This window comes from Diabrotica virgifera, chromosome 7 (assembly GCF_917563875.1).
Source record: "Diabrotica virgifera virgifera chromosome 7, PGI_DIABVI_V3a".
Classification (NCBI taxonomy): domain Eukaryota; kingdom Metazoa; phylum Arthropoda; class Insecta; order Coleoptera; family Chrysomelidae; genus Diabrotica; species Diabrotica virgifera.
Window position 1 is genome coordinate 75,953,814 of NC_065449.1, and position 22,813 is coordinate 75,976,626.

A 22,813-nucleotide genomic window follows, 5' to 3' on the forward strand; every position below is an offset into this window, starting at 1 on the left:
TGTTTTTTAATTACATATTTTTTTCTAAAATATTCAAACTCCGAAAAGATTTATAAAAAAGTGCATAAGAATTTTTTTTTCAGTTCTAATGGGATCCCGCTCTCTTTTAGGTGTAACCTAAAAGCTTTGACCATAGCTCTGAAGATGGCTTTGAAAACCGAAAGCGCTCAGTAAGCTTTAGTTTAGAAAGCGCATAGAAAATACTTTTCTTTCCCAGGCTTTCAGTTGTCATAAGTGTGTACAAAACATATCAGTCTTTTCAATTAAATATAAAAATATTAATACAGCATGTTGTAAAAATAATAAAAAAGTTTTTTTTGTACCGAGAACTACGGACGTTTTGGTGTAAATTTGTCTTCTGCAGAGCCTCCTTGACAACGGGTAGACCTAGAAATAATACTATCGGAGGATGGAGGGAGACAGATTTAAATCAAAACGAAACCGTAGATTTTCTAATTTTAAAACAGTTTACCTTCAGATGAGGTTCTTGTGCGATAGAGCCAGTATCTGGTGTGTGGGGTTGTTTTTTGTGATGTTGGTGATACAAAGCTGAAGCACGCTTCACCCACGGATTTTTCACTATCTGAGCAGCTGTCGGACGACGTTCGGGTAATATATGTAACATTTCTGTTACGAGCAATTTGGCTTCAGTACTAACTTCGGCTAATCTCCCGCTCTAAAAAACAAGATTACAATTTTTTATTGAAATGTGTATATTATCTTTTTGACGTACTGGTTCTCAGCGTAACACATTTTAGACAAGGCGAAAACGGCGGGTCCGCTGGGAAAAATATTCCCATGAGATTTTTTTGCAGAATCACATTCGTGAGACATCCTACAATAAGGTTCAAGAAGTCGCCCACGTGAAAAGTGGTTCAATTTTTTTTTAACAATTTTTTAGGTTTTTTGGACCATTCTGGGCAAAAAAGGTCTCTTATAATTTTTCTCTAAAGTTGATCTTTTTCGAGTTATAAGGAATTTAAAATTTGAAAAACGCAAAAATGACCCTTTTTAAGACTTAATAACTCGGTTAAAAATTATTATTATGAAAGTTAGAAAGTGACTAAATCAAAATTAAAAGCCTCCGCTACATGATCCTGAAGAAATCTGTGTTATAAATTTATTACTAAGCTGTAAATGTGAGTGCAAGTAAGATGCACAATTGGACTGCCGGAATGGCAGCTCTCTCGCACTCAGCATTTACGGCCGCCTAACACGTGCATGGCGCTTATCATTATTACTTAAAAATAACAGCTTAAGTAATGAAATAATGACAAAAAATTCTTCAGGATCTTGTAGGGGGGCATTAAACTTTGACATTTTCTGACTTTCATAATAATAACTTTTAAGCGAGTCATTAGGCCTTGAAAATCTCCATTTTTCGTTTTTTTCAATTTTAAATTGCTTATAACTCGAAAACGATCAATTTTAGAGAAAAATTATAAGAGACCTTTTTATCCAGAATGGTCCAAAAAACCTACAAAAAAATTGTCCGGGCCATAAATATTGATTTTTGCAATTTGATTTAAAAAATTGTTAAAAAAATTGGACCACTTTACACTTGGGCGACTTCTTGAACCTTATTCTGGGATGTTTCACGAATGTGATTATGCAAAAAAATCTCATGGGAATATTTTTCCCAACGAACCCGCCGTTTTCGCGTTGTCTATTTGGTGAATCTTTCAAAATATCTACTAACATATTCATAGCATTTTGTTTAAAAAATCTTGAAACAAACAGAAAATGTATTGCCATATACGGATTTTTGACTCTTGGTAAATAAAAAAATGTAATTTGGTGCAAGATTCGAACTTTTAAGAGGATAGGTTAACAGGTATATATGTTCTTCACTCACTGAAGGTTTTCACACCCGATTTCGTTGAACCTCCATCGATTTTCATGAAAATTGGAGTTAGATCCTCAAGAAACAAAAGTGACTGGTGCCAACTGTGCTTTTACCTTGGGGATGGATGCTTCTCGGGGGTGAAAATTATTTTATTAAAAATAACCCCATCAATCGATTGAGGGACCAGTTAAATCAGCTTTACATCTAAGCTACGCAAGTCTCACGCTTGCCTAGCTTGATCTGTTTATATCAGAGCTATTTCTGTGTAATTTTAGATACCACTCTCATTTTTGCCAACAGAATAATTATATCAAAACATGCATTTTAGATAGTTCACTTGAAAATTTCAGTCCAGCATTAAATGTATTCAAATATAAATCACAATTGCACAAGCATAATACATCCGATAAAAATAACATTTAAATTTACACAACAAGGTTAAGTTTTATTCTAAACTATAAATTTTGTTATATTGGCAACATGAATTTTGACGACAGCATGAATTTTGACAACTTGCATCAAAATTGCATGAAAAATAGAACACGTTTTAATTTTTCGTCTAGCACAGGAATTTCATGAAAATAGCGCGTGGGCATGCGCAGTTGAATAATCTCTCTTGCATGGCTCTTGCCTAGCATGAAAGTAGCTGTAATCTAAAAATGTAAAACTGTCTAAATACCGTAACGTAAAAATGTACATGAAAATGTAAAACCGTCTTTATAAGCAAAAATTGTTATATAAAAGTTATTAAAATAAATCGAGACTTTTCAGTTATTAAAAATTCAAAGATTTTAATTTTTCGTGACAAAATACATGTTTTAAAGCGGTTTGTCACAAATAACTAAAAACTATTATAAAATAAAACTATTATATAGTTTTATAAATTCTATAAAATTTTTATAAATTCCTTACTTGAAAAACTTTTAATAATTCAAAGTGATTTAAAGGTAATTGAATGTGTATTTGTTTTCGGCCAGTACTCAAACCTAAGTATTCAACCTAAAATAACGTGAAAACTATACATTTTATAAAAAATATGCTTACAGTCATTTGCAGACTTACAGACTTGTCATTTCTTCTTCTTCTTCTTTTTGTTTTTGGTCTCGCTGCAAGGCGAATACCAGCACGATTTATAGGCGATCTTGATTTAGTCTGGCCCTAAGCATAGCCACCTTTACTTAACAAGCCATGAAGTTGAAACTTGGCAACATCTATTGGTAGACCGATTAATTCTGACAGTTCTCATTTGTTTTTAAATAATTTTCATTGTATTTACAGAGAAACTGAAATATTTTACAATATTTCGTGCTCCAAATTATAAAGAACATTAAAAGGTATGTTATTAAGATGATTTTAGTTCAATATAATATATTTTTATATAAACTTGCGTGCATATAGAAATCCGTCCACTTAAAAATTTTGTCATTTTTAATGTCTTATATTTCCTAAACTTGTTGGCAGATTTAAGTGATTTTTTTTAATATGTTATAGCCTAAGTCTTTAACAATACCGCTGTAATAATATTGTTGCTAACCAGTTAAATTTTTATGGTGTACCGGGCATTTATAAAATACTGAAATTAAAACCCAACTATAGACTCCGGTTTTCTTAACATTCTGTTTTTTTTGATTAATTCGCTTATGTTTAACAACTAGATTTGTTATTTATCAACTCAGGGTGTTTCCAAATCAGTGCGACAAACTTTAAGGGGAAAGGAACAAAATGAAAAATTTTGACGCCTGTATTTTAAATGTAATCATTTTTTTCGAATTCTGAGAAAACTAATAAGTATTTTTGAAAAATTTAAACGCAGAATAAAAGATTCCTTTATTACCGAGGGCCAAAAGTCCCTTAGAATGAATAAAAAGTTTTTTTTTAATGACATATTTGAAACTAAAAATCACACTAAATTTTCCCAGTTTTTCACCCCTGTAACTTATTAAAATAAACATAGAAGTTTTCAGGGACTTTGGGCCCTTGGTCCTAACGTAATCTTTCACTCTGCGTTTAAATTTTTGAAAAATACTTATTAGTTTTCTTAGGATTCGAAAAAAATGAATCCCGTTTATATTCTTGTTATTGGTTTTTTTTTGCATAATAAACGTTACTTACAAGGAATTACTTTTAATATTATTTTGTACAAACTTTCAATTAATAATATTTTCTTGTTCGATTCAAAAAATACTATAAATTTTACCAGAATTTGTACTTTAAAGTCGTAGTTTCGAAAGCGGTAGTCCGAAAGTCAGACTACGGACGTCATCAATTGCGACGTTGCCTTTTTCTCTTCACGGCTTGTAAAGTAAAGGTGGCTATGCCCTAAGCCATACCAAAATCGCTGACTATGTTCTTTTTGATGAGGTGCGATATAATTAAATGAGATTAAATGGGTCAGGTTAAGTATAATTAAAACATAAATTAAATGACAAATAGCAACATATAACACGAATGCATATAAACAGTTGAGCCTTGCAATTTGTAAACTTATTTTGTTAATTGCTAGAAAACGCATTGCAGTTTATAAGCTTATTTAGTTAATTGCAATAAAACGCATAATTACATTGACTGATTCTTCCGTTAAGGAACTTAGAATATTTTGTATAGAGAGCGGTGTTTTAAGTTCATGGAAATGAATTTTGTGTATATATCAAAATTAGGAATCACATTAATCGGGCATTCAAAAAAGATGTGGTTTAGATCCTCGAGACGACCAGTGTTTTACTAAAGACTTATCAAAGTACTCACGAATACCTATCAAATTAACCCCAGAAGTTAATAAAATCAAAATTAAGTAAGTCATGACGAAAATAAGAGGAATCTTTCGAATTTTATACGAAAAAGTGAAAATAAAACGTACGCTATTTCCACAAAAATTAAAATTAACAGTATTCCCTATCCCATATAGCACACAATGTCCGATGGACGTCCATATAACGTACATTTAAAGTCCAAACGTCCATGGACCAAAACTGGACGTACTATGTACGTCCATTACGTGACGTCCATTATGGACGTTTGATTTCAACGTACATTGGACATCCATTTGTGGTCCATGGAGATTTTATACAAAACGCGACTATTATTATGAGTAATTATATAGCTTCTTGTTTTAATCAAAGCAATATTAGTAGAATACAAGAAGCTTCTAATAAATGTAGTCACATATTTTTTCATCATTGGATTAAAACACTGAACCACTAAAATTATTTTAATTAAACCTATTTAGATGATGATAAAACGATGCGTAAACTTTTTCAGAATAACGGAGCTACATCGCGCATCGGTAATTATAGAACTTACAATAATTAGACACTACCAAGTTAAATCTTAAATGTGCATTTTGTAACTATATTAAATTTCCCGCCAAACTAAATGAGAATCTTCTTGACAACGTTGTCGCTCTTCACGCTATCGGTCGTAAAAGGTAGTACTAGGCAGGTACTTTTAGGGGATTATCGCTGTAATTGTTGTGGAATACTGAAGGAGGATTTATTTATGATAATTCACAGAATGGCAAACCCGCTTGCAATATACAACCGTACTTACTCTAAAGTTCTAAGAAATAATGTTTGGAAGGAACAGAACAGAAATAAACCTCTTTTAACGTGCATGCTTCATAGGGCGCCATTATCTGAATTTTGTCTTTAATAAGTTATTACATACAATATAATACATCCTCTGTGATATCTTTATGTGTTTGCTGTTTATCGTGCAAGTGCAGTCGTGCATTAATGAAATTCCTATAATAAAGTATACATCTTCTTCTTCTTATGGTGCCTATCCGTTACGGATGTTGGACACTAGCATGGCTATTCTGACTTTGTTGACTGCTGCCCTGAAAAGTCCGGTAGTGGTTAAGTTAAACCATTTTCGCAGGTTATGCAGCCAGGTTATTAAAGTATACATAATAAAGTTATAATAAAGAGAAATAAAAAAGGTATTTTGTGTAATATTTTAAAGTATAAGTTTCGTATTATAGGAACTATTTCCGATACTTAAGGGCTTTTTGCTATGTATGTATTCAAAAAATTATGGACACTAGATTGCTTTCTGAAAAGTGCCCAACAAAAATGTCCATAAGACGTACATTGAGTGTACATCAGATGTACATTGAATGTACATAAGATGTACACTGAAAGCTTCAACAACGTACACTGTACGTTTGTAGCGGACGTTCTATGGACGTCCAATTTTGTGAACTCTGGACGTTCGTTGGACGTCCATCGGATGTCCATTGTACCTTAGCGGGACGTCCATTGGACGTTCCAATGTACACAGATATACGTCCATTGGATGTCCATAAAACGTACCTGTGCTATCTGGGATAATACATACTTTCTTTACTTTAGCATAAGTAATGACCTCGATAATGTTGACCAGTTTAAAATGCATATTTTTGAAAAAATATACCGGGTGGTGAATCGTAAAACGGGCCATAGGAAACTCAATGTAAAATTTTAAACTGTTGAATTATTTTACATCAAAAGTCATAAGAGAATATTTGTAGAGAATTGAAATCTGTATTAAAATCAAAAGTTAAAATTGTTCTACGATTTAAATGCATTTATAAAACTTGCATTGGGTTTCGAACCCGCGTGCTTAGAGCTGAAATCCACTTACACACACCCGTCACCCGACTTGACCACTTACACGTACTTTTCATGTGGGAAGGTAGTCTAACTGAACGTTTTACTGTTTGACAGTTCTGAATTTAATCAAATTAGTTTGATTTTTGTGTGTGTGTGTTCACAAAGGGAATTAAAATATTGAAATACAAAAAAACATAGAGTAAAAAAACAATAGGTATATTATATGAAGAGTCGTAGACATTTTGTTGATAATCAAATTATGTAAATCAAAACATTACCTACTAGTAGGTACATACATTTTCCAAATAGGTAAGTACCTATGTAATTTTTTATTACAATACTGAAACATTTACAATTAAGTACGTACCTGCTGCTTTTAAAAACTATTTAAAAAATTACTACAATTATAAACTTGCTTTTGTCTGTGTCCTCACAATAATAAAAACTAATATACAATATTTGTTTATCATAACCTCCATATTGAACAATTATTATTGTCATGTCATTTGAACACACAAGCTGAGCAAGGGTATAATGCGTCTGCGCCGGGGAACAAGGTTTTTGATGAATTCGCGCATATTATATTTCACTCTCATCGCATCTAAAGAAGTATAACTTCAAAAACGACTAAAATCCTTTATAAAAGGTATATTTGTTAAAATCCCTAAAAAGGGCTACATCACAGAACAAGTCGGATGACCGATCATCATGAGTGCTTACCAAAAATACGTATAACCTGATAAGACAATGCAAAGTTTTTAAAATTTTGACCACGGTTTTAAGAAAAGTTATAGGTTATAATCACGTGATTCTTACATGCTAACCACCAAAATACAAAAATATATGGCTAAAAACCCATTAAAATTGATCCGTCATGGAAACATAGATAAAATATGTGAACTTAAACATGGATATTTTAATTATATATCCCCCCTAGATTATTTGAGACATTTCTACACTTCTATCACCCCTACTGTGATCTTTTCTTGAACTTACACAAATTCCATCAACTACCAACTATTTAAATAAATTCGATAACTTTAAATCAACATAACTGCTTTTCTAAATCCTACGTCTGATCACAAGAGGATTTATTATCGATTTCACAGCTATCGATTTTATGTGTAATGGGGTTTGTCTACCACCTTCACTGACAACATACTTGACTACATTTTCATAACTAAAACATCAAGTTTAGTTTTACTTTCAACTGATTATTTGTCACAGTGGAGTGATTGTCGTTACTGTTCTCAATTTAACAAGCTTTACACCATAGTCAACATAGCTAACAAGTAAATTTTTTAACTTCCTGTGGAACTGTCATTTCTGTCATGTCATCGTTCGGGATTTCCGTTATCATTGCCACTTGCCATCATCTAGTCAGCATGTGAACAAGTCAATTTTGGGCTCAAATGGTACCTGGAGCATAATACATGGGATATTTTGTACATCCATGTTTAAGTTCACATATTTTATTTGTGTTTCCATGACGGATCAACTTTAAAGTGTTTTTACCCATATATTTTTGTATTTTGGTGGTTAGCATGTAAGAATCACGTGAGTATAACCTATAACTTTTCTTAAAACCGTAGTCAAAATTTTAAAAACTTTGCATAATCTTATCAGGTTATACGCATTTTAGATATAGTCCATGTGGTGAGATCGCTCCCGGCTGGAAAAATTTCTGATTCGGTTTGTTTGTCTGAAGGGTACCGGGCGGAATTTTTGGGCAGAAATTGTTTCAACAATTTTTTTAAACAAATACAAAAAATCACGTTTGTTTTGCTCCGGAACATATATTTTTAAGTTTTGTGGGTCATTCTAAACAAGAAAGGTATATTCTAAATTTTCTCAAAAATTGATAGTTTTCAAGTTATGGGCGATTTAAAATCTGAAAAATGCGAAAATACGCATTTTCGAGGCCTAAAAACTTATATTTAAATTAGTATTTTTAAGGTTGCCAGATACTTAAATTGAAGATTAAGCATTCTGCTTCAAGACTCTGAAGAGTGATCGCGTCTAACCTTAATTCATACCGTTGTTTTTTTAATTGTTAAATATGAGTGTTTATCCGATTTTTTTGCCGGTGCGGCGAGCTCTATTTCAAAAATCTCCTTCCCACTGTGAATTAATATTAAAAGGGTTTTCAAGTAAATAATTTATTCGATTTGTTATTAGCTTCAATTTTGGCAATAATAACATTTTTGTAAAAACTTTTTTAGTTTTCGAGTAAGTGTGTATTTGATAAAAAACCGATTTAAAACATTTTTCACGAAAAATTAAAATCATTGATCTTTAGTAACTCAAAAAGTATTGATTTATTTTAATAACTTTATATAAGTAACAAATTTTGCTTAGAATTGGTTTCTCTACCGATATCTGGGGATATTTTTAATAAAATAATTTCCACCCACGAGAAGGGGTGACATTCGTCCCCAGAGCAAAAGCACAAATTGATAGAGGTTCCGTCATTTGAGAAGGCAATAATTTGCATATTCTAACGCATCTAAAAATTGTCTAAAACCGTCTTTAAAGTTGGTGATTGGTTATTGACATTAAAATTTTGTTACTGAGTATTGACGTTACTTAATGATAAGGCATAGCTTAGGACGAAACTTCAAATTTTTAATGTTGTTCTCAAATTCAAATTCAAATTTATTCAAAAATATGTGTGTACAACATTTTACATTTATCCTATATTATTAGTGTCGACTGACTCAGCACCATGCCTAGGCAAGAGTAGCCTGTTTTGCAGTGTACTATGTCAATCGAAACTGTATCAATTGTACATAAAAATAGTATTAAGGTTGGAACTAAGAAGTAAAATACTTAACTATCGAAAGAGATAATGCAACAGAACAAGACGGACGGTAAACCTCTCTAGCTGCTGAATACTTTGTTAATTATAATACCCATATACACCCAAATGTTACTCTGATTATACTGTCGTTCATACATTAAGACATTGCGTCCAAAAATAATTGTAAGTGGGTTTTTAGATAGGTTTTTATGTATTTTTTAAATTTAAATAATTTAGGTTCTTGTTTGATATGTATAGGAATTATGTTATAAAATTTCGGTCCAAAGAACATTAGGGATCTTTGTGTTACTGATTTTTTGAACTGTTGAATACTGATATCCATATCTGTTACTGATCGAGTTAATCGGTTGTTTTGAAATTTAAATTTGTTTGAGTTTATATAAACATTTAAAACACAGTTGTAGATGTAGAGGGATTTAACACTAAAACAGTTTTCTTTTTTTTAAATTATTTTTAATAGAGTATTTTGAACTATTTCTAAAATGTTAAGAGTTTTGTTAAACGCGCCACCCCATGCCACAATACAATATCTTAAAACTGATTCTGCAAGCGAGTTATAAACCATGATTAATTTTTTCCTGGGTAGAATATCTCTCCACATATAAAATTTATGCATTAGAGCCCTTATTCGTTTACTGACATGAGTGATATGGTCTGACCAACGTAAATGTTGATCTATGAAGACACCTAAATACTTTATCGAGAAAACTTTTTCTATTGAAGAACAGTCACAATTTTGTCCTTGCCATTTTGCGTTATGCAATTTTATATGAAAATTTGTAGGTTGGTCAACAATTGTTGGGCTAAAGGCGATATATTTTGTTTTATTAATATTTAATGTCAGTTTGTTAAATTTTAGCCATAAGTTTAGCTGTTTTAGGTTCATTTCAGAGCTGGTTTTAACCTCCTCCCATGTTTTCCCCATAAATAATATTGCCGTGTCATCGGCATAATAAACAATGTGGCCGTTGAAACTATTAATTCTTGTGATATTGTTCAGATAAATATTAAATAAAAGTGGTCCTAATACTGTTCCTTGTGGTACTCCGAATTTTATTATAGATTCAGAACTCAACTCTGGGCCAATTTTTACTCGTTGAGCTATTTCCGACAAATAATCTGCTATTAGATTTAGTGCAATTCCCCTAACCCCATAATTACTTAGTCTATCTAAGTGAATTTTATGAGAGACCGTGTCAAACGCCTTAGCTAAATCAAGGAAAACCACTACATTTCAATGATTCATCCACAGCACCTATCACTTTCTCCAGTAGGTCAACTACAGCCCTTTCTGTACTTGATTTTTTTACAAAACCAAATTGCTTATCTGAAATAACCTTATTTATATGAAAAAATTCAAGCAACCTTTCTTTTAGGGCCATTTCAAATATTTTAGCAAAATTATTTATTAAAGAAATGGGCCTATAGTTGTTCAGTTTACTCGAATTTTCGGATTTAAAAATGGGGGTGACTGTAGATTCTTTCCATTGTAGTGGTATTTTACCACTTTGAAACACACAAATTTATAATATGAGTTAAAGGCTGTGAGATTAGATAATGGATATTTTTTATTGTTTTAGCATACAATTTATCTGGTCCAGGAGCACAGTTATTTTTTAACTTTGATATTAGTATTGTTACTTCATTTTTAGTTACTGGTTTTAAGAATAAGCTAGATTCAACCTTATCATTAGCAATAAAATTATCAGGTATACTTGTCACCGGTATTCTATTTGCCATATCAGCACCAATATTAGTTCTGAAGCTATTTCCTTGTGGCTTTTTTATGATTAACTATTTAGATGGGAAATAAGCCACAATTAAATTGAAAAAATAATTTTATTAACGTTTCGACGCCCAAATCGGGTGTTATTATTATCGCCCAATGATAATACATTGACAACTAGGACAAGACTAAATTTAATATATCAGCTATAATGGAGTTATTGACATTATGTACTAATAATACCTATTTTCAACTAAATAATGAATTCTATAAACAAAATTTTGGTCTAGCAATGAGCTCTTCTTTATCTCCATTATTGGCTAAAATATTTATGGAGGATTTCGAAACAAATATCATTTCTAAACAAAATTTAAAACCCACAGTATGGTGGAGATATGTATAGTATTTTTACTACAAAAGCGATATTACGTAGGTCAAAATTTTTGACGTAAGAGAACTGTCAAAACATTAGAATGTGACTTTTCATTATTGCCATGTTTATTGTACAGTGAGAAGCTAGGCATCATTACTTGTCAGATATATTTTTCTCTGTTATTGTTTATTGAACAAATAATATCCATAATTCTTTATTTTAATTTTTAATTATTGATGTCAGTTAGATTTCTATACTTGCCGAGATATATCAATTAACAACAATATTATCCTAATGTATAATCAATAAAATAGACAATTTAACTATGTGTTCACAGGTACATTGTTATTTTTATTTATATTACTAACTTAACATAAAAAATACTAGATCTAATAAAAATACTTTTTATTCGTATATTTTATATTTTTCGTAATAAATACTACTCAGAACATCCATCTGTCATTTTTAGCCTTAAACTATATTATTAAATGATCTCTTTTATTGATTATATACACTGTAATGTTGTTGTTTTTTTTACCTACTACAAAAACACCCTGGAATCATTTAAGATTTTTGACCTCAGAACCCCACAGCATCACCAAAAGCTTAGAATAGTAAATAAGTGTGAATAATTTTCCAAATGTTTATAGACCAATCAAGTTAGTAAAAAATAAGCCGTTTTTCGACATAATTGAAAAGACGAGGTTTGACAGTTGAAATGTGTAGTATGAGATATTACAAAAACGCTACCATCTTGGGATTCATCAATTTTTTAGTGGAACATTTTTTAAATAAACAATCAAAACATCAAACTTAGTTTTTTGCTCATAACTTAAAAACTTGTTTATTTAGAAATTTGACTTCCACAGGTAACTTTTTCAGAAAAAAAAGATACATCGAATGAGAGACACCAAATTAAAATCGGTTAATAAACAAAAAAGTTATTGCAAAACGGACGACAAAATCACTGTTTTTGAATATTGTTAATAACAATTTTATTCTTTATTAAAATATGTTTAAATATACCTAAACTTGAGGGCATTATGGTGTTTGAATGGTGTGCGAAAAATGGTCCAGATCTGGTAAATAGTTTTTGCAAAATTTAATTTGTTTATAAAATTTTTTGAAAAACGAGCTAAGTTCTGAGGCTGGTCCAGTTAATATGGCTGAATATATCTCAATAATCAGGGACTCATTTCCTTCGTTAAGATGTATACTAATACCCTATGAAAAAAACAAGAATGTGTGTGTACTTTGTACGCACGTAAGAAGTTATACTTCTACTACATCTTATGTGATTTTTAAGACTAAACCAAAAATTTAAAAAAATAAAAGAATAAAACGCACCCAAACACATTGAAAAATGCCACAAAGAAAAAATGATTTCTGGACGATAATAATTGTTGGCAAAAATTTTAAATACGGATTTGCTGAAAAAAAAATTATATAACAAATATACTTACAATCATAATATGCATAAAAAAATAAAAAAATAAAACTTGCATCGGGAATTGAACCCTTGAATTTTGTGCCGCTTTGACTCGTAATCGAAGCGTAGACTCACTCGTCCAATCGCACATTATTTATCATGTGGAAAAATACGGTAATTGAACGTTTTACTGTTTGACAATTGTTTTGAAAATTATGTAGTTTAAATTTTGTGGAAGAAAATATAAAAATATAACAAAACAGTAAGAAAACAATATATTAGATGAAGATTGGTAGAACTTTTGTTGGTAATCAAATTAAGTATGTAAATCAAAGCATTACATACCTACTAGATAAATAAATCTACGCCAAAAAATCATAATTTAAAAATAAAAATCGAACCTAATTTGGGATTTCTCTCTAAAATCCGCATTCTTGAGAAAATAAATGTATGTATTTCAACCTAATCCAAATGTATAATTACAATATGATTATAATAAAAACTAGGTACTTACCAAATTAGAATGAGTTTTCCTTGTCCAAAATAGTCCAAAAATATAGGTATATGAAAACTATTTAAAAAGGCAGTATAACTATTAACTAACTTTTGTTTGTTGTTTCTTTTCACACAAATTTTAAAACGCAACAACCATAAATAATCTAACTACAGCTGTGCCACAGCCACCATTTTGAATAATTTTTGACATGTCATTTGAACATCCAATCAGAACAAAGTTATAATGCGCATGCGCCCGGTCGCTAGGTTTTCCCATATAAAAATTTACCCTCTATCGCCGGTAAAGAAGTATAACTTCAAAAAGTAAAAAAAATTACATGTACGTACACAAAATTATTTGTTAATAAATAGCAGTTTTTAAGCTTATAAACAATTACAATAATTTCGTAGAAATTAGATCAAATTAAATGGCAATAAAAATACTGAAAGCTGGTTAAAATACACAACTTCTAAAAAAAATTTTTAGGTCCTACGACCCTTGGGGTCTGAGATAGCCCCTTTTTTGAAAAAATCACTGTTACGTTAATTAACAACACTAAGATCTGAAATTAACCCATCTTTTATAAGAAAAGTCAAAGTTTTTAACAAAGTTTTTTGCAAGAAAAAATGTTAAAAATTGTTTAAACAGTATTGTTATAAAGAAAGAGTATTTTGCGTTCCGACTAAAGTAAAAAAAAATGATGGGCGCAGCCGAATGAGAATAAATTCGCGGACTAGCATTCGCTAGCGCTAGACCGTTGCAACCCATTTTTAACATTGACAGTATACCGGATTTGAAGCTTAATATTATATTTATATATTTTGGTAGAAACTTGAATTTTATGAATATTATTATGTTGCACATTTATTTAGTAAAATTATATTTTAAATAAATAAATTTAAAAAATAACAATAAAAAGGCCACAAAGTCAAAATATGCAACAGAAAAAAGTTACGCGACCTTATAGACGAGTGGTACGTGGTACTCCCCCCCCAAAAAACGCTCATTTCTCGAGATATCAACCACGGTGTGGTGAATGGCTAATTTTGGTCTTAATTTGTACTTTTTATGGTGCTGAAAACGAAAATGAGTTTTATTTTGAATTTTAGATGGGGAAACATTGTCAAAATCGCAATTTTACCCTAAAAATAAAAAAAAATAAAATCACGTTTTTCTTAAAATTAAAAGTTACACCACTTTTTTTCTATAAAACATTTTGTTTTCTGTACTCTAGATTTTAACTTAAAATTAATTAAACAGCTAAATTTCAAATTTTGTTACTCAACTTTTGCGATTAACTTTGGCAATTCAAGAATCTGCACCTTTTACTTCAAACAATTTATAAATTTCTTTATGGCAAGACAGAAATATTGAAGCAGGTCCCATTGTCTTCAGAAAGGTGAGAAATATATACTATAAAAATATCAGAAAAAAATATTACAATGTAACAGAGTTGTAGCAAATTAAACTCAAAAAAACGTGATTTTTTTTTATTTTTAGGGTAAAGTTGCGATTTTGATAATGTTCCCCCACGTAAAATTCAAAACAACCCTAATTTTAGTTTTGAGCACCATCAAAAATATAAAGTATGGCCAAAATTAGTATCAGTATCTCGAGAAATAAGCTTTTTTTGGGGTGTGCCGCTCGTCTATAAAGTCACATAACATTTTTCCTATTGCATATTTTAAATTAAATTTTTTTGGAAAACTTCTTCATAAATTATATTTTATTTCTGTGTTAATTAAAATTATAAACTAAAAAGTTTGTCACTCAACTTTTTTAAGTAAACATGAAACTAACGAAATCTGACGACAAAATGTTTAAAAATTAACAACTTCTCTTTTAACGTGTTGAGTCATTTTGGACAAATCTCATTGTTATCTAAATGCTTCAAAGAAAGCACAGTAAAATTTTCAAAGGGAAATATTTACAGCGACCAAAAATACAGTGAGTTAAAATTGAAAAATCATCAAAATTGATTTTTCGCATTTTTGCATAAAATTTGATTTTTGAACATGTTCCACTAATTCTAGAAAAAAATTAACTCCATATTCGGATTCAGAGACCTCGAAAACATAAGGAATGACGAAAATTTGTCATTCACCTTAAAGTGGATTTTTGTGGTCGGGATAACGTAATTTTAATAGTTGCTGCCGCATGCCGGTCGCCAACCGCGCCCACTATTCAGTCAGTCGACTACGCCCGCTATTTTTTACTTTAGTCGGAACGCAAAATACTCTGTGTTTATAACACTCCTATTTAAACAATTTTTAACATTTTTTCTTTCTGAAAACTTTGTTAAAAACTTTGACTTTTCTTATAAAAGATTGGTTAATTTCAGCTTTTAGTGTTGTTAATTAACGTAACAGTGATTTAAAAAAAAAAGGGGCTATCTCAGACCCCAAGGGTCGTAGGACCTAAAAATTTTTTTTAGAAGTTGTGTATTTTAACCAGCTTTCAGTATTTTTATTGCCATTTAATTTGATCTAATTTCTACGAAATTATTGTAATTGTTTATAAGCTTAAAAACTGCTATTTATTAACAAATAATTTTGTGTACGTATATGTAATTTTTTTTTACTTTTTTTTTCATAAGCTGTTAGCATACATCTTAACGAAGGAAATGAGCCCCGGATGATTGAGATAGATTCAGCCATATTAACTGGACCAGCCTCAGAAATTAGCTCGTTTTTCAAAAAATTTTATAAACAAATTCAATTTTACGAAAACTATTTAACAGATCTGGACCATTTTTTGCACACCATTCAAACACCAAAGTGCCCTCAATTTTGGGTATATTAAAACGTATTTTAACAAACAATAAAATTGTTATTAACTATATTCAAAAACAGTGATTTTGTCATCCGTTTTGCAATAACTTTTTTGTTTATTAACCGATTTTTATTTAGCGTATCTCATTCGATGTATCTTTTTTTTCTGAGAAAGTTACCTGTGGACGTCAAATTTCTAAATAAACAAGTTTTTAAGTTATGAGTAAAAAACTAAGTTTGACGTTTTGATTGTTTATTTAAAAAATGTTCCACTAAAAAATTTATGAATCCAAGGATGGTAGTCTTTTTGTAATATCTCATACTACACATTTCAACTGTCAAACCTCGTCTTTTCCGTTATGTCTAGTAAAAACCTAACTTGATTGGCCTATTAGGTATTATTTAAGAATACAATTGGATTTTTAAAATGACGAAAATAATCACATTTTCAAAATTTCTTTTTTCACTTTTCAGTATATGTAAAACGTGATACGTTGTTTAGTCCATAATATTATGAAAGATGTCACAGAAATGTAAACGTTTAAAAACATTTTAAAACTTAAATAATGAGGTACTGTCAATAAATCAATAACTTTTATTATGTGATATTCCATCTAAATTTAAGTTTTTTTTCATAAAAAAAACCAGTGTGACATATAAAACTCACAACATAACATAATTGACCGCAACCAGCAACACAGAACTGTCATTTTCGTTTGAATGTATCAGTAGCGTAGGAATGTGTAAAATATTTAACTAAAATTATTATTTTTTGGGATATTGAACTTAAATAATTGGTTTAGAAAATTTATATTATTGATAATAATAAATGTTTTTGGTTATTTAATTAATATAATTCTAAAATTCTCAATGCAATCGCGATTACGTTTTTCTTATTAAAATACCATGTGGACGCTTATACAAGATCGGGCAGTTTCGTGTTGGTGTGGTATTTTAGCTGTGCTAGAGAAATTCAATTCTAGAGTTGATGTTATGGAATATCATTATGTATTTTCGTTAACGCAATTGATGAAATCCGATTGACATCATTAATTAGAATAAAGAACTAGAGATATTATTTGTACAATAAACAAAAACAAAGAAAACTATCTGACAAGTAATGACATTAACGTGGCCATGATGAAAAGTCACATTCTAATGTTTTGACAGTGCTTTTACGTCAAAAATTGTGACCTACGTAATATCGCTTTTGTAGTAAAAATACTATAGATGATGTGTTTTCAATATGGCCACATAGATCAGAATTGTTGGATACATTCCTGAATATTATAAACGATCAAGAAGAGACAATCAAATTTACAATGGAAAAGAAATACAATAACACTTTGCCTTTCCTCGATGTTTTAGTCTCAAAGAAGGATACTGGAAATGAGACTCAAGTGTATAGAAAACCAACACACACCAACAGATATCTCAATTACAAATCAAATCACAACATCAACGTTAAAAAGGGAATCATTAAATCCTTATATGATAGAGCCAAAATTACTTGTTCTGACGAAAATTCATTTTTAGAAGAAAAAAATTGTTAACATCCGTTTTATTAAAAAATGATTATCCTTTTTCGTTTATAGGGCTTTTCATCGATTGTCATTTGTTTCGAGCTTCTGTCATGTGTCACATAATATTAATATATTTACGTCATACGTCTTTGGTTTGTATCATTGTATATACCAATAACGTATGTCGTAGATATATTAATATCATGTGACACATGACAGAAGCTCGAAACAAATGACTGTGAATGAAAAGCCCTATAAATAAGGAATTGTCAAGATTGGATCGAATGGAACAGAACAACTTAGAACGGGATCCTACAACATTCACAAGAAATAATACGAGGAAAATATCAATACCATATATAAAAGGACTAACCGAGAAACTTAAAACAATAGGAAATAAATTCAACATTTCAACAACGTTCAAAACAACAAACACATTGAGATCTATTCTACTAAAACTAAACCTAACAATGAACAAGAAAGAACAAAGAATTGCATTTATAAAATACCTTGTGAATGCGAACAATTTTATTTAGGTGAAACATCAAGACCATTAAACATTAAGATAAGTGAACATCAGTCTTATATTAAAAATAGAGAATTTGATAGATCTCAAATATGTCAACACGCATGGGATAATGAACATAGAGTCCAGTGGAGAGATTCAAGTATAGTCCTGAAAGAATCAGATAGTAAAAAGAGATAAATCAAAGAAGCAGCTCTAATTATGCTAAATGAAACCAATTGTGTCGCAAATTCCTCGGTAGAATGCAGTAGGATGTGGTTACCCATACTGAAAGAGGAAGTCAATAGAAAGAAAATACCACGATTAGTAAGTCAATAACATATCGAGTTAGTACATATTTTATATTTTAGTATTACTTATTGTATATCTATGTATTATTAATATTATTTATAATTTAAACATATTAAAGTCAGAATTTGGTATTAGTTCTTGAAAGTAAATTAAATGTAAGACCAAATACTTACGATGTCGGGATAGTATCACGAGGTTTTTTCTTGGTTTTCTTTCGTGATTTACTATGGAATCTCTAACGTGAGAATTTTACTGTCATCGTTGCATTTGGTTGTCTTTTTAAAGACAGATCACATGCTATGATTTTTTTGTGACGGATATTCTTGAGTTGGGATTGATTTCATGTAATCGAATGAACTAGCTTTTAGTAAAGTCGTCCCAGGAACGCAACTCATAAATATTGGCGATATCATTTTAAAGTCTTCTACTTTAAAATGTATAATATACGTCTGAATTGCCAATATAAATGAGTCAAATTAAATAAATTATTAGAAGAATTTTTTTACTTAGCAACAACATTTTTGTTTAATTTAGTAGGATTTTGTATTTTGACAAAGACACCGTTTTTTGACACGATTTGGGCGTCGAAACGTTAATAAAATTATTTTTTCAATTTAATTGTGGCTTATTTCCCATCTAAATAGTTAATCATTCAAATTTTTACTTCTATACAAGTGCAATAATATGTAAATTAGTGCTATCCCAAATGACGGGACCTCTATCATGCCACTTTCATCATTTCACTATTTCGTGAGGTATGCTATAATCACTCATCAATTGTCATGAAAATCGATGAAGGTTCACCGAAATTGGAAGTATTAGTTGATTTTTACCTTCATACACCTACTAATACTCAATGAAAACTTAACTTACCTGTAAATCTACTTTACCGGAACCAATCCTCTGTAATATCTTCTCTGGACTGTCTTTAGATGTTGTACTAAAAGGGCATTTTCCCGATAACATTATATACAATATGACTCCTAATGACCATATATCACATGCAGCGTCATATCCTTGACGTTTTAACACTTCAGGGGCCACGTAATTGGCTGTGTAACAGGGAGTCATCAGAAGTCCGTTTTCAGCTCTTAACTAAAAAATTATGATAAAATTTCATTTTTAAAAATGTATAAACATTTTCAATTTCTTTGCAACACGAAAATGCAGCAGCTGCATAATACTCTGGTTAAATCGGAGAGTACAGGAAGAGTCTATACAGGTTTCGGAGGTCTTTTCCCCTCATCAGTAGTCCCATATCCTCTTCTCTCCGATTTATCCACGTATCATACGTTGGGCCTTTCCGAGCTAAATCGGAGAGAAGAGGATATGGGACTACTGATGGGGAGGAAAAGACCTCCGAAACCGGTATAGACTCTTCCTGCACTCTCCGATTTAACCAGAGTATTATGCATCTGTTGCATTTTCGTATTGCAAAGAAATTAAAAATGTTTATACATTTTTAATTCATTTACTCTTTTGTAGGACTATTAAGGAATCTTTCTTGTTGGAACTTTTACCACGCTGAGCAGATGAGTTGTGAATTATTTAAAATTCTCTCATCCTAATTTCCTCGGCATCCTGTTTGATTTATAAATTTTGAAAATCTCAGGAGGTGTAACCAAAGAAAGTATTCCACCTGTTGTCAATCTGGTGGTATGGAGACGATATTTATTATCGTTTTCTGTGCTACTTCGATTGATAACTTACTTTGTTTTTCGGTAGATGGCTCTAGTTCATCCGTGACATTTCTTTCTTTGCAATTCGGAAAGGCCCAAAGTATGATACGTGGATAAATCGGAGAGTAGAGGATATGGGACTACTGATGAGGGGGAAAAGATCTCCGAAACCGGTATAGACTCTTCCTGCACTCTCCGATTTAACCAGAATATTATGCAGCTGCTGCATTTTCGTGTTGCAAAGAAATTGAAAATGTTAATACATTTTTAATTCATTTACTCTTTTGTAGGAGTATTAAGGAATCTTTCTTGTTGGAACTTTTACCACGCTGAGCAGATGAGTTGTGAATTATTTAAAATTCTCTCATCCTAATTTCCTCGGCATCCTGTTTGATTTATAAATTTTGAAAATCTCAGGAGGTGTAACCAAAGAAAGTATTCCACCTGTTGTCAATCTGGTGGTATGAAGACGATATTTATTGTCGTTTTCTGTGCTACTTCGATTGATCACTTTACTTTGTTTAATTTTTAAATATTGTAATAGTTTTAAAGCCCAGACACAAAACAATTAAAATCCTTTATAAAAGGTATATTTTATTTAAAGGTCTACATCACAAACGTTTTCGAACTAAAAAGTTCATCCTCAGTGCTGTTAACACGTTTATAACATGCTGAGCCACCAAAATATGTGAGTAAATACCTCTTAAATGTTGTACAATTATGAAAAGTTTACATTATTGCTGCTGCGCGAAATAATTCTTCTACTGTGGAACCGCACCATTGTCTAATATTATGCAGCAATGAAATTTTATTCCGACTAATCCATTTCTTTCCCGTCACTTTTCCTTGTATTATAAGGCAAAGTAGATGGTATTTAGGTCCTCTAATAGAAGAATATAACAAATGGGGTCTCGAAGTCAACATTAAGAAAACTGAAGCCATGTGTATTGGAGGAACAAAGCAGTCCATTACATTAGACGATGGGGTAGAAATTAAACACTGCGATGAATACAAGTACCTGGACATGAAGATAACTCAAGATGGAACACTTGATGCTGCTATAAAAGACAGAAACATAGAGGGTAGAAAAGCCATATCCATGATGAACGGCATTCTGTGGGACCAGACAATATCTAAAGCGAACAAACAGCTCATATACAATAGCATACTTAAAAGTATAATCACATATGGCAGTGAAGTTTGGCCACTGAAACAAAGAACGGAGAAAATGCTACTAGTAACAGAAATGGACTTCTGGAGAAGAGCAGCAGGCAAATCAAGAAGAGATCGGATACCAAATGAGAGAATACGAGAAATGATGGGAGTCACACATACAATATTTGATGACATAAAAACAAAACAACTAATATGGTACGGCCATGTACAGAGAATGCCAGATGACAGGATTCCTAAGCAGATTTTGGCATGGACACCACAAGGGAGAAGAAAAAGAGGAAGGCCGAGAAGAAGCTGGAGGGAGGGAATTGAAAAAGAACTAGAGGAAAGAGAAATCCCTCCAGGTCTATGGTTAAACAGAAAAGAATGGCGGTTAGGAGTCGGAAGGCGTCGGAGAACGCTGTAAACCGATAGTAGTAGTAGTAAAACACGCATATATATCTTGATTGACGTCCAGGCACCTTTGTATTAGTATATTAAGTGAAAAAAAGAGCTTCATGAGTTCCTAGGCCTTTGCGAAACCCAAATTGCGTATCACTAATGTCTATGTCCAGTTTGTGATATATTCGATTATGGATGACTTTCAGTAGCAACTTTAGCACATGAGACATCAAGCTAATGGTGGGGTAGTCACCGCATTCTCTTGCGCTTTTCTTTTAAGAGAGACAAATAAAGATCGACATAATGTTCAGAAAAAAGTCACACCATTTTGAGCGTCGGGTTTGGGGGGTAGAGGGGGGAGAAATCGGTAAATTCGTAGTTTTTTATGTTTTTCGTCAATATTTCTAAAACTATGCGGTTTAGCATAAATAACCTTCTATACAAAAATGTTCTACATTAAATTTGAAATAAAAAAAGGTCCTATGCATAATCCTTCTAAAATGAACGGTTCAAAAGTTACGGAGGTAGTATAGTATAATTGGTCCAAAAAAAGGCCTAACCCAGACATCCCAAGTAAAAGTTTTCCTTCAACACCAAGTTGTTCTATATGGTCCACATATTGTTCAGTAAAAAGTTACACCATTTTGAGCGTCCGGTTTGGGGGGAAGATGGGGGAAAAGTCGGTAAATTAGTAGTTTTTTTTTAGGTTTTTCGTCAATATTTCTAAAACTATGCTTTAGCAAAAACAATGTTCTATACAAAAATGTTCTAGGTGAAATTTAAAACAAAAAAGGTCCTATACATAATTGTTATAAAATCAATGGTTCCAGAGTTACGAAGGGTAAAAATAGGAGGTTTTCGATACTTTTTATATTCTTTGGGCAATTTATAGAAATTTTCTTTAACAGAATTGTGTTTTGTAAATAAAATTAGCTATTTCAGTGGCCAATGATATGTTAGTGATAAGCCCTTGAAGAAACGTCAACCTCACCACCCAAAATCATCATCAATTGCCCAGATAATATAAAAAGTATCGAAAACCTCCACTTTTCACCCTTCGTAACTCTGGAACCGTTGACTTTATAACAATTATGTATGGGACCTTTTTTGTTTTTAATTTTATGTAGAACATTTTTGTATAGACCATTGTTTACGTTAAAGCATAGTTTTAGAAATATTGACGGAA

General features: G+C 31.2%; 1 protein-coding gene across 3 annotated transcripts in view; it reads right to left on the bottom strand.

Moving 5' to 3' along the window:
* Positions 1-22,813, bottom strand: part of LOC114331429 (ribosomal protein S6 kinase 2 beta) — a 274,834-nt gene that overhangs the window by 23,044 nt on the left and 228,977 nt on the right. For all 3 annotated transcript variants that reach the window (XM_050655564.1, XM_050655565.1, XM_050655563.1), the window contains 2 exons: positions 19,265-19,486; positions 473-676 (listed from right to left, as the gene is read on the bottom strand). In XM_050655564.1, coding sequence (XP_050511521.1) covers positions 473-676; positions 19,265-19,486 — 426 coding nt within the window. The remainder of the gene's footprint in view (positions 1-472; positions 677-19,264; positions 19,487-22,813) is intronic.